Here is a 14,747-nt window from a genome sequence, read left to right on the forward strand (position 1 = left end):
GTTTTGAACTGATTACTTAATGCGTGCCAAGTGGAATCAGCGGACTGATACTAAAGTCAAGTATCAGTTAAACATTCTTGCTCGGACTGAACCTCCAACGTTCAAAGGAAGCCGCGTACTCCAGAAGTACAGCCACATTAAATGCGCAGAGATCTCAGGATCATCCTTTCTCTGCAGAGGACACTCATCTTTGGTAATTACATTTTCAGAGATGTCGCATCTCCTGCTCTTCAAGATAGTCGTTCTCACCAAACAAGAAACCTCGAATATTGAAGCTTCAGCCTAAGTTCAAATTACTCTCTAACGGAAGAAATCTTGAAGACCCTCTCCGCCAACGGATCTATTCAAGACTTCTCCTATAAATAGAGCTCGATGATCACTTCAATCTTCACCGATTCAACAACATAAGCTGAAACTCTGCCAAAATTGTTTCTCAGCTAAAGCCCAGACTCTCCAAAGTTTGAATCGAAGAAGAGAATCCCAAAGCCAAAAATCAGTCACTGCTGATTACATAAATTCTCTTAGACCTTAGGCAAACCTTGTTTACCCAAAGCCTAGGTCAAACTAACTGCAAAGAACTTGTTCTTTGAAGTTTAGTTGGCAAGTTTTCAAACCTCCCTTCAACCGAGTGAATCGAGTGTTTGAGTTGTAAAAGAGTTCAGGAAGGTACTCTGTCTCCGTGAGATCCTAGTGACCAGAGCGTGCTAGGAGTGAGAAATCCAACAAGGTGTGTTGGTATTGAAGATTGGATCTTCAGTTGTTTCGGTTGTGTGCACACGCAAGCACACGTTCAGGTTTGTTGTGCACCCGTAAGCACGAGCATCGGTTTGCAGTGCACTCGTAAGCACTTGCAGAGTGAAGTTGTTGGTTTGATCAACCGACCGTGGATGTAGGAAGTGTTTTCCGAACCACGTAAAAATCTTTGTGTTATTTACAGCTTTCAGTACTTACGCTCTTAATTGTGCTCTTCCTTTTGTAAACTGAAAACTGATTAATTGCAAAGAGAAACTTAAATCTAACAACGTGCTCAACTCACAGGCTATTGCGAAACAAAAGTTTTCCGCTGCGTGTGTTATCAGTTTGACTAATCTATCTTCTGATAGTCAGTAAGATTTATAACATCTCTGTTTATCAAACTCGATTGAAGCTTTACGTGCATCAGTTAAGTTCTTTTGACTTAACTGATAACTCCTTACTGAAGAGTATTCAGTATCAGTCGTCAACCCTGTTTTGGTCAAAACTCTTTTCAGTAAACAGGTGTCTGAGTTTGTGCTCAAAGTTTCGTTTTGATCTCTGTGTTAAGATCGAAAAATAACCTATAGGTGTATTCCCCCCATACACCTATTCGAGACCCTCTGGACCTAACATTTATTTTTTTCTAATAAGGTACTTAATTTCTTCCTTTTTTTTAAAACCATCATTAAATTCCCCGTTTCTATTCATTTTTCATTTTTTTCAATTTAATTTTATAGTTAATTATTAATTAAAATTTATTCCATCTTATTTTAATTATTTTTATCATTTAATTTTGCTTTTGTTAATTTATCATTCGTTATTAGGGTATATAATTGTTTGAATAAAAGATCAACTACAATTCATAATATTACACTTCTAAATTTTATATTTAAAAAAATATTAAATTAATAAATAAAATAGTGGATAGCTCAAAGAATTTTATACATTTTAAAATATTTAGATTTTAAATAGTTATTTTTAATATCGAAAAATTTTAACGCTGGTAAGTTATTATACTTTTAACACTTGTAAGTTATTATACTATTTAAGATTTTAAGTTGATTAATTTTAAAATAATTTAAGTTGAGTAATTTCAAAATTTTAAAAACACAACATATATTTATAAGTTATTATATTATCTAAGTTGAGTAATTTCAAAAAAATTCAACACTTGTAAAATAAAAAATTTCGAAATTTCAACACAAATCATTTAATTTCATAAAAGATAATACAAAAAAATATTTTAAAAAAAGGGAAAAGCCCTTGAACCGCCGATTTTCGGCCCGGCCCGGGACCGGTGGTTCAAGGGCCGAAAACCGGCCCTTCAACAAAACAGGCAGGCCGGTTTTAACGAAATTAAACGACATGTTTAAATAAATAAATATAAATATTAAATAGAATTAAAATATGAATAAATGCAAAATATATTTTAAAAATAAAATAAACATATCAATTCCTCTAAATTATTTGATATATAATGAAAATTAACATTACACATTTTTATTATAGAGTATTACATGTCATAATAAATAAATAAATATTATCGTACACAAAAAAAATAAACTGTTGTAAAATTTTAACGAAGAAAGAGAAAATAAAATATTTTAAGGTTTTCATATTAATTCGTTTTAAATTTATTTTTGATGATTTTTATACCATATTAAGTATTTTTTCACGAACTTATATATAATATGCATATTAAATATTTATGCATAAATTAAATTTGAGGATGTTTGAAAAAGAATTAAATTATATAAAAATATAGAGATAAAAATTGGTGGGAGGATAAAGATAAAAAAAAGAGAAAAACTATAAAGAAAAAATCTCATCTCTTATCTATACTTATATAGATACGTAGATTTAGCAAATTTGCCTTACACGCGCACAAACACATATATAGCCATATAGGCACGTATATGGGCAATAATGTTGTAAATATATCTATAAGATATATCTTATGTGTGTTGACCAAGAAATCTCCCTAAAACCCTAGCTTCCTACTTGTATAAATAGAGGCCTTTAGCCTCCATATTGAATACACTTCATTCGTATTCTCTTCTCTATTCTCTCTCTTCTCTCTAGTTTATAACACGTTATCAGCACGAATCTCTAAACTTGAGTCTCAATCAATTCATTTAGATTGAAGGTATGCCCTAGGAAAGAATCGTGTCTTTCCTGCAAGGTACTAGTAGATTTATTAAATTTGATTTTGATATTTGCAATTGAATTCAAATTATTTGTATTCGATTGTTTCAATTCCTAATTACATCTACCGTTTTAAATCTGTGAAATAATTTGTGATGAATTATTTTAAGCACGGAGGCTGCATATATATTAAATTGTTATATACTCAATTTTTGATTGTTTAATTAAGTGGCCGGCGATGATCAAGATTTTCAATCACATAATTTATGTTCAATTGCTTTCCTATTCCAGTTAAATCAAACTGCGATTTCTTGAATCTTGATATGAAATACGTCTATGCCGTTTCTCTAATAATTCATTGCTAAAGGGTATAAATATTCTGTGTTAAAAGGTATATGTAATTATTAATTAATAATAGTCAAATAAAACTTAATTTAGAAGTTAATTATATCATAATTATACTTTACTCTAAATGTTATGACCGTCTGTCATCATTATATTTCATGTCAATTTTTTTTAATATGAATCGGCATGAATTTATTAATTTATATGAATATTATTGCTTTTATGGCATAATGAACATTAATCTATTAATTCCGAATGGCAAACCCGTATGATGCAGTTTGAGTCAAAAGACATGAAATAAGATTGCTCTGTTACTTGTTCCATATGTTTATGCCTTTAGATCAAAAAAAAAAAAAAAAAAAAAGGAAAACCCTCATGTGATTGTATTTAATTGCAGGGCAGATTCATTTTACTTAATGATTCATCAATTTTGAATTATGATGTATTTTGACCCCTTATAACTCTTGAACCAATTTTTCATACGAATTGCTCAATTTCTTGTGCATTATTAAGCTCAATTGCGTAACATATTTTTAATTGTTTATCATAACTATATTGCATTTATATGTATTTATTGATGTTATCAATTTAATACTCACAATTTAATATGGCGAATTGATATTCATTAAAATAAATCAAATCAATTTGTTTACTGTGAAATTTATTGTTATCACTTTCCATGCCAAATTCTATGATTTTTGTGCTCTTATTTCGAGGTTTAACATGTTATATTCTGAAATATATTATATATATACATTCTATTTTTTTTCTTTTCAAAATGATCTTGAAAATTAATTGATGTTATTTAAATAACACAAGTACTATTCCTGAAGAATATTACATTCAAGATCTTAAATTGATGCTATTAAAGTAGCATACGTAATATTCCTAAAGGATATTACATGCTTTTGAAGAGCAATTCATACAATAGACTGAACGTAGAATGTGCTTAACACCATTCCAATGTCTCAAAGTGGGTGCAGTGCTAAATCTTGCTAGAAGATTGACAGAAAAAGCTATATTTGGTATAGTATTATTAGCCAGACAAGTCAACGCTCCAATTGTACTTAGATATGGTACTTCTGGACCAAGTATTATTTCACCCTCTTCAATTGGTCGAAATGGATATTTCTTAGTATCAATAGATCTAACGACCATTGGTGATGCTAATGAATGTGCATTATCCATGTAAAAGCGTTTTAACACTTTTTCTGTATATGTGGATTGATGGATAAACGTTCTTCCACGGATACGTTCCATTTGCAAACCAAGACAAAACTTTGTCTTTCCCAAATCTTTCATCTCAATTCTTTCTTCAAATATTCAGCAGTTTTATTGAGCTCCTCAGGAGTCCCAATTAAATTTAAATCATCAACATAAACTGCTATGATTGCAAATCCACTTTCGGTTTTCTTAATGAAAACACAAGGGCATATATCTTTATTCTTGTATCCTCTTTCAAAAGATACTCGCTCAAGCTCTTCTACACACACGACCTTCAAAAGGGATGGCGATATCGACATTCAACAAATTCGCTCAAGTGATAATCTGGCGGACTTATTCACCAAGGCATTACCAACATCGATATTCAGAAAGTTGGTACACGAGATCGGCATGCATCGACTCAAAGATATTCAATTATTTCAAGTTCAGGGGAAGCAGTTGTACTCTTTTTCCTTCGACTAGGTTTTGTCCCATTGGGTTTTCCTAGCAAGGTTTTAATGAGGCAACATTTTTTGTTTTAGGGATTGGTCAATCAAGGGGAAGTGTTGTAAATATATCTATAAGATATATCTTATGCGTGTTGACCAAGAAATCTCCCTAAAACCCTAGCTTCCTACTTGTATAAATAGAGGCCTTTAGCCTCCATATTGAATACACTTCATTCGTATTCTCTTCTCTATTCTCTCTCTTCTCTCTAGTTTATAACAAATAATAGTATATTACTTAATTTTGAGACTATAAAGTCCACTACAATAAATAGAAATAAAAATTGTGCATATAATTTTCCAATATCTAAGGTAATAATGAGACATTCTTGTGTGCTCCATGACACTAACACTTGCATTAAATGACACTAACACTAATACTATTTTGAAATGACATTAACATTATTTTGTTTTACAAATGACACTATTGCATTAAATGACATTAACACTAACACTATGTTGAAATGACACTAATACTATTTTGTTTTACAAATGACACTAACACTAACATTATCTTGAAATGACACTAACATTATTCTGTTTTACAAATGACACTATCATGTTATATAAATAACATTGTCGCGAAATGACACTAACACTATAATATGATAGTGTCATTTGTAAAACAAAATAGTGTTAGTGTCATTTCAAGATAGTGTGAGTGTTAGTGTTATTTAATGCAAGTGTTAGTGTCATGGAGCACACAAGAATTTGCGGGTAATAATTGGCATTCATGGGCTATATTTAGAGGTGACAAAATGGGCGGGTTGGATCAGCTCGACCTAATTCATTGGAATTTTGGGATATATCAGGGCAGGTATCGCCGGCTCGAAAATCGATCGAGCTGTAATTTTTTAAGTTTATTTTGGTTCTATTTGGCCATCGGCCTGTTCAGTAATTTTTTTTCTTTAAAAAATCATAATCATTTTTATAAAATAATGAAAAATAAAATAAATTTAATTGAGTAACATTAGTTCGCAAGGATAATTATAAATAAATATATAAAATAATACTCCCTCCGCCACCAAGAGTGTAGCACTTTTGGTAGACATGAGTTTTAAGAAAATAGCTGGGAGATGTATATAAAGTAGAAATGAGTGGTTGTGGTTAAATTAAGTATAAGACCATAAATAAATGAATTGTTGTAATTAAAAGGAGAAAATTAGGTCATGTCTAAAAAAGGAAAGTATTACACTTTTTATGGACGCTCTATCGGGTAATTGTGTTACACTCTTGGTGAACAGAAGGAGTACTACGCTATCAATTATTTCAACTTAAAGACGTCAATTATTTGAGTTGAATCCATTGCTATAAAATTAAGCAAACTCAAAATTAATAGAATTGTATTCAACTCAAGAAAACACCCATTTTGAACTACAAAATTAACAAAATAGATATTCACATGCCATATACATTAGTTAAAGTCTATTCTAATGAGGGACAAACTCACAGTCGCGACAAAGTCAAAGATAAATGGTAATACTTGTATTTAATACAAGATATAATATGTTTTATATTTAATTTAAAAGTTAAAATTTCTCAATTAATAAGCTAGCATAAAAGTGAAATATCAACATATATTTTTTTTTAATTTCAAATTTAAAATATATAATTATATAAATAAATATTATAAATTAATAATGAAAAGAACCAAAAGCTCAAAAACTAAGGATTTTTTAGCCCCAAAGTCCGATTAACCCAACGAATCATGTAAACGGATAGGTTTGAATTTATTTTTTTTCGGATCTCTATTCTATCGAACCCAATTAACTTTCAATCTGAACGGATTGCGCCGGATTAAGTTTGCGAGCTCTAGCTATATTAGCCTTAACCATCTACAACCAATTAATACAAAGTTATCCACAATTTTCGTGGGCTATTAATTAAAGATTGATGTATTATTGCTTCGACCATCTTACATTCGTTGTTATTCAACCTATAAAGGCTGTAACTATGAAAAGCAAGATCCAAAACTTATTCACAATTAAATTTATCGAAGGTTAATTAATTCATTAATTAGAATGACGATATAATTTAAATTCTGAAATTATTAAAAAGCCTTATCCTTATTCGGACCCAATTTTACATCCACCAACTCCACAAATTGAAGTCATCAGGACAACATTTGCCCATTACAGAAATGGACCACAAACCCAAAAAACAATAATACAAATATAAGCATATATCTATGACGTTCCATTTTCCTCAGCACTTTATATTTATTAATTAGTTGAAAATTTTATTATTTTTTATTCAATTAGTTGAGAAAATTATTAAGATAAGTTATTTTATCTGAAATTTTTTATTAAAATACTTTACAAGGATGTCGCTAAATACATCCTAAATTTTATTTAGGCCCACTAGTTTTTTAGAGTTCTAAAATTATTGCGAGTTTAGAATAAAGGATTGTTTGATTTCTTTTTTTCTTTTGTGGAAATGTTTCCTTTTCTTTTTTTCGAGGGTGTGTTGTTACTTTTTTTTAAAAAAATTATGTATAACAGCTAATCTAATAATGCAAATGTATAGTTCTTTGTTTGGAGAATATATATTACCTCAATTTTCTATTCTCTTCTTTTGTTGTCTGTCTTGTTTTTGTAAGTATAATTCAAAATTGATTACCCAAATATAGATTTAGCGCAGTATGATTAAAATCAATATTTTTTAAATTAATCCTTAAGACGTTTGAGTAAAAAAGAAAGCCAAAACTATAAAACCTTTATGATTATTGAGCTATTTAGTTAGTCGAGCCACAAACTATCATCACTATTTTAAATAATTATCAAGTACTAGAGATTTTCTTCATAAACCTTAAACCCTAATGAAATAAGATTTTATGGAAGGAAATAGAAAAAATAAAAAAAAACTCTTAAACCCTCAAAAGCACAAGCCTAGATTAAAGGCTCAGTTTCATCAAAACAGTGAATAAAACCTCTAAACAAGAAAAAGAGTACCCATTTATAAAATACATTTATAATAAGAGAAATAAATTAACGATCAAAAGACCTATTAAAAACCAACTCAAGAAGAGCTGACAAAAGTTAACACCAACGGGGGCCTGACCTATGAGGATCCATATATAAACCTTAAACCCTATGCATAATTCACTAGAAGATTCTCCTCATATTTAAATTCTCATATATAATATAGAGTAATAGGCTCATATCTACAGAATCAATAATGACATTCACATATGAGACTTTCAACTTCATTAATACCCAATTTACTATTAGACTCTCCAAAGAATTAAATACCTACAAAACTTAGAGTTAATTCGTAGACTAAGGAAAGCAAACTACTTGCTCCGTTTCATAATAAGTGTTCTACTTTATTTCGACACAAAAATTTAAGTGAGTATGATTAAAGAGTTGTTGGGAAATAAGAAGAAATATTCTAACCCTAATTTTGATGATCCCAAAATCCTTAGATTTTAATTTTGCAAGACTAGAATTTCTCTTGAACTCAATTATTGGAGTTCATTTTTCTAGTATAGACTGAAGTATCAAAGACTGAAGACCGAAGAACTAAAGACAAAAGCACTGAACATTGAAGACTGAAGAATGAAGGACTGAAGACACCATACTAAAGGTTGAAGTCCACCTGAATTTATTGTTGAATTCAATGAAGAATCTGCACTGAAGTATAAGTGTTAGGAAAAACACTTAAGTACATCGAATCAATCAAAAGCATTCAATGCAATTGAAGTTATGCTGCGCTGAAAACTCGGACTGATAATGCAGATACGGACTAAAACTGGAGTAATGAATAACACACTCAGTGTTAACGAAGTACAATTTGAATGCTTCCAGTACACGCCGCATTTAATGCAAAGGACAGTGCATTTAATGCAAGGATATGGTGAATCGTCCTTCACCCTGCAGAGTTTTCATTTTCGTGTACCTTACACTGTAACACCATTTCCTATTTCAGAAAGACCATACCTCTTTCGGCGAAAAAAGGAGATAGAGGACGAAGACCTAAGCCATATGTGAATTGACAAGGACAACAAGAAAGCTGGAACCTCGGATGATGATGCCCCCTCAGCCTCCAAAGGAGCAGCACTGAAGGCTACATCCAAAGATTCCAAGAAGCAGTCGGAAGAGTCGACTGATACCAAAAATGAAGACTTTTTCAATCAATATTCTCTAATGACGGAAAGGTTCAACAAAATGGAATCAAGGTTCAGAAAGTACAAAAAGTTCCACAAGAATAACTTCAAGGGCATGGAGAATGAGTACAAGCCGAGATACTCCAACAACAAATTCGAAGAGAAGAAGCCGTCTACTCCAGACTTGAAAGACGCGGAGTGCTTTAGCTGCGGCAAGAAGGGACATTACAAAACTGATTGTCCTGAGATCTCATACTCAGAACACAAAGCCCTTCGAGCCAAAAGAGACAGAAGAAATGAGAAGAATAAGACAATGGTAGCCGAAGATGCAGAGGACTCCAACTACTCAACTGAATCATCTTCAAGCAACTCAACAAGTTCAGATGATGAGAGTCAGACCCTAATGGCTAAAGATACTGAAAGTGTAGTTGATAACAACTTCAACAGCTATGACAGTGGACTCGATAGGCCTGAGGTAAACTCTCACTCTAAGACTTTTAATATTGATATCTCCTTAATGATGACAGGAAAAAATTCAGTCTCGGGAGCCACATCACTGAATGCTGAAGAATATGAACAAGTGATGTGTGATTACCAAAGTTTAAGGACACTCTTTGAGAATCTTTTGGAAGAAAATCAAAGACTGAAGAAAGAGATCAGTCAAGCTCAGACTGAAAATGAGAAGATCAATGTTTATCTTCTTGATGAACTGATTGCAGAGAACAATAGACTAAAGAAAGAGATCGAAACTCTACAGTCAGAAAAGAGCAAACTTCAGTCTCAATTGGAAGAGACTGAAACTGATCTAGAGCGAACTGCAAAAGAACTTGATGAAGCCTCATTTGAAGCAGCTCGACTGAATGACAAGATGGAACAGTGGGTCAAGAATTGTATGGAGAACTCCCCACTAATGAAACACTTTCCATGATCATCAACACTAGTTGAAAGTGTTGGAGGAAAATTGACTGCATCTGAAAAAGGCAATGGAATTGTAACTGTGGAGATAACTGAAAAGTCAAATGACGAAGCATCATCCAAAAGTTATGCAGAAGAAGAAGAGAAGAAAAGGAAGATGATGTCATATAGGAACATTCCTCCTCCTGAAGACTACAGACAACCCAATGGAAGATACTGGAAAGAACAGAAGGTGGTGACCAACAATCAAAATCATCAGCAAAAACTGAAGAATCCACTTCAACACAGAAAAGATGAAGGCCCCTCTAGACTGCACTATGATCAGTCTAGACAACTGAAGAACTAGAACCATCGTCACCAACAAAGGGAGAATCAAAACAACAAGAAACTGAATTATGTTCAGTTTACTCGTGACCAACAACCATGGAGACAAAATCAGAAGTTCGAGCAAGGACAACATTATCCGAAGCAACATCAGTCTCCACAACGGTCTCAACATAGACTACATCAGTAGCAGCCGAGACACCATCAGTCCACTTCAACTTCAGTATTTCAGAGGAGACACAATACTGAAAGAAGGAGATTCATAGTAAAAATCTTATAATTATAACTTAATAATGTTAATTTGATTAGTGATTCACTCATCAATCATCACTAATCTAATATTATTACTAAGCATTCAAGATTGTTAGTAAGAATCTTATAATTATAACCTAATAATGTTAATTTGATTAGTGATTCACTCATCAATCATCACTAATCTAAGATTCTTACTAAAAATTCAAGATTCTTAGTAAAAATCTTATAATTATAACTTAAGAATGTTAATTTGATTAGTGATTCAATTATCAATCATCACTAATCTAATATTATTACTAAACATTCAAGATTGTTAGTAAAAATCTTATAATTATAACTTAATAATGTTAATTTGATTAGTGATTCACTCATCAATCATCACTAATCTAATATTATTACTAAGAATTCAAGATTCTTAGTAAGAATCTTATAATTATAACTTAAAAATGTTAATTTGATTAGTGATTCACTCATCAATCATCACTAATCTAATATTATTACTAAGAATTGAATATTCTTATTAATAATCTTATAATTATAACTTAAGAATGTTAATTTAATTAGTGATTCACTCATCAATAATCACTAGTCTAATATTATTACTAAGAATTCAAGATTCTTAGTAAGAATCTTATAATTATAATTAACTTAAGAATGTTAATTTGATTAGTGATTCACTCATCAATAATCAGTAATATAATATTATTACTAAGCATTCAAGATTGTTAGTAAGAATCTTATAATTATAACTTAATAATGTTAATTTGATTAGTGATTCACTCATCAATCATCACTAATCTAAGATTATTACTAAAAATTCAAGATTCTTAGTAAAAATCTTATAATTATAACTTAAGAATGTTAATTTGATTAGTGATTCACTTATCAATCATCACTAATCTAATATTATTACTAAGCATTCAAGATTGTTAGTAAGAATCTTATAATTATAACTTAATAATGTTAATTTGATTAGTGATTCACTCATCAATCATCACTAATCTAATATTATTACTAAGAATTCAAGATTCTTAGTAAAAATCTTATAATTATAACTTTATAATTATAACTTAAGAATGTTAATTTGATTAGTGGTTCACTTATCAATCATCACTAATCTAATATTATTACTAAGCATTCAAGATTGTTAGTAAGAATCTTATAATTATAACTTAATAATGTTAATTTGATTAGTGATTCACTCATCAATCATCACTAATCTAAGATTATTACTAAAAATTCAAGATTCTTAGTAAAAATCTTATAATTATAACTTAAGAATGTTAATTTGATTAGTGATTCACTCATCACTCATCACTAATCTAAGATTATTACTAAAAATTCAAGATTCTTAGTAAAAATCTTATAATTATAACTTAAGAATGTTAATTTGATTAGTGATTCACTCATCACTCATCACTAATCTAAGATAATATTCCTAGTAAGAATTCAAGATTCTTACTAGATTGATAAAATACTTATGGTGTATAAACTAGATTGATAAAAAAAATGAAAATTAATAATAAATTAATAAATAAATATTTTTCCGACATAAAAATAAGAACGGAAACGAGCCCAATCCGTAATTAACAACATTTTTTGTATATCATCTCAACATATTCTAAGGTTATGAATATATATGATATTGTATATTGAAGTAGACTTTAAATGAATTAATAGATACTATATATATCAATAATACGAGTGTTCTGTACTGGTGATCATTCGAAAAGAACTTCAAGGTTAAGCGTGCTTGACTTAGAGCACAACTAAGATGGGTGACCGACTGGGAAGTTCGTCTAAATTATGCAATATTGTATAAATACGGAAATAAATTGTGGATATACAATAAAATAAAATAAATAAATAAATTAAAAAATATTACCGAGGGCAAAATGCCGTCGGTAATTAGCGACGGTATATTGCCCTCGGTAATACCTTGACCAACTCCGGCGTGTGCGCCACCGCCGTCCGGTGGGAATTACCGACGGCGGTGGTGCCGCCGCTAATTAGCGACGGCATTTGCCGTCGGTAATTTTCCGGCGGCAACTCTCCGCCGTTCAACGGCGGAGGCCGATCGCCGTCGGTAATGGCATTACTGACGAGCCTATTAGCGACGGCAAGTTGCCGGCGGCGCCGCCGGCGGTAGCGTTTTTCACTGTCGGCCGTGCCTTATTACCGATGGCATTCTGCTGTCGGTAATCGTGCGGTTTTTTGTAGTGATATAGGGTTTAGGTTATAGCACTCCTAGGTGAACATCGAATTATTAATTTATTAGCAATTCATGAGGTTCGTTTCAACTTTCTTTAACTAATATTAGACATCGTAGTGTGTATTTAATTTATGAGTTATAAATTAACGGCTACATATCTATTTGAATATGCTATTCCTTCCGTCTTATTATTATTGTCTTATTTATTATTTTAGATTCTTCTTTTATTATTGTCTTATTTTCATAAAAAATAACAATTAATTATTCAAAAAAGTGTAAATTAATTTCACCACTTTTAATCAGTTTATATTTTTTTAATAATTTTTGTGTTCAAATTTTTTGAGATAATAATAATGAAATGAAGGGAGTATAATTTGCTCTTATTCGACTCACAAGTCACATGCAATATATATGTGTGCATATAGACACGTATAGGAAGTCGAGAATTATATATATGTGTGCATATACAGGGGCGGAGCCAAGGGGGCTGAAGCCCCCTCCCAAATTTTGAGATTTAAATTAAAAATATATATATATAGATATATGTCTATATTATAAAATAAATTTATTTTACAAAAGTTTATTTGCTTGTTATATTCTTCCATATATAATTAATTTAAGGATAATTGTGCTATTTAAAACTATATAATCTATAAAAATATTATACATTATTATTACTATTATGCTTGTCTTTTAATAGAAAATGCTTAAAATGTATGAAATGACAAACCAAAAAAAGTTCGTAATGTATTGAAATGAATTTGTAATATATTGAAACTATATAATCTATGAAAATGTTAATCTTTATTATTAATATTATGTTCGTCTTTTAATAAAAAAATGTCTTAAAAATACAGAATGCCCAAAAAAAATTTATAATGTATTGAAACTAATTTGTTATATATTGAAATTATATAATCTATGAAAATATTGTTATTTATTATATTACCATTATGCCGTCTTTTAATAAAAAAATGTCTTAAATATACGGAATGTCCAACAAAAATTTCATAGCCCTCGAACCCCGTACAAGTTCAGCCTCCTCTCAAATTAATCCCTAGCTCCGTCAGTGTGCATATATAGACGTATAGGAAGTCGAGAATCCTATAAATTGATCTCATCATTGTCATAATCAAAATCGTTATCATAAAAATTATAAAAGCGATAAGATTATAATTGTCATATAATCAAATTCTTTATCGTAATATTATAAAATTAATACACAATCACAAAAACATTATTCAACATGGAAATCAATCATTTCATTTATTCAAAATTTATTGATGATCAAATCACTACATTAGAGATTATTTCTACCCAAATTTATCTATTTATATATAATAGTTTGGTCTCTCTCTCTCTCTCTCTCTCTCTATATATATATATATATATATATATATATATATATATATAATATAATAGATTGGTGCGACTATGAAAAAGAATTGGATGGTAGTTGTTGGAAGTGATGAATAAAATACCCAACCCCCATGAATAAGAGATAATTAATTTGTGGCTGAAAGTAACCTGATTATAAGAGACACACTGTGACACTCATCAGCATGGTTTCACGAGAGTATAGTATAATATTGCATTGATACTCGACCATTTACGTGATACTTTTTGATTTAGTGCATATCTCTTTTCATATATATTTAATTTCATGACGATGACTTACATTATTATCTATTAAACATGAAAGGCAATATCCAAGTTTAATTAATTTAAGTACCATGCATTTGCTTGTGACACTTTGTTTAATTACTTCCACAATTACCATTTACCAGTAATCTTGCATCTTTATAAGATCTTAATTATGTATATGATTATTATAACTTAAGAACCCTAGCTAAGTACCCCAATTAAACACATATATTGAAATAATCATTATCGTAATCGATAAATATATATGTGATCATCAATACATATATACATGATAAATTTTATGTGCAAGACATTAATTTTCTTAACTAAATTAATATTTTCACCTTTTTCTAGCTAA

General features: G+C 30.2%; 1 protein-coding gene across 1 annotated transcript; it reads left to right on the forward strand.

The window, feature by feature from the left end:
* The first annotated feature begins 8,692 nt into the window (after nucleotides 1-8,692).
* LOC130993939 (TSA1-like protein) lies at nucleotides 8,693-10,300 on the forward strand. Its single transcript, XM_057918976.1, has 3 exons — nucleotides 8,693-8,839; nucleotides 8,933-9,929; nucleotides 9,981-10,300. Exons 1-3 carry the CDS (start codon nucleotides 8,693-8,695, stop codon nucleotides 10,298-10,300), a joined length of 1,464 nt encoding a protein of 487 aa, XP_057774959.1.
* Nucleotides 10,301-14,747: the final 4,447 nt, after the last annotated feature.

This window comes from Salvia miltiorrhiza, chromosome 7 (genome assembly GCF_028751815.1).
Source record: "Salvia miltiorrhiza cultivar Shanhuang (shh) chromosome 7, IMPLAD_Smil_shh, whole genome shotgun sequence".
In the NCBI taxonomy this organism is placed as follows: Eukaryota; Viridiplantae; Streptophyta; class Magnoliopsida; order Lamiales; family Lamiaceae; genus Salvia; species Salvia miltiorrhiza.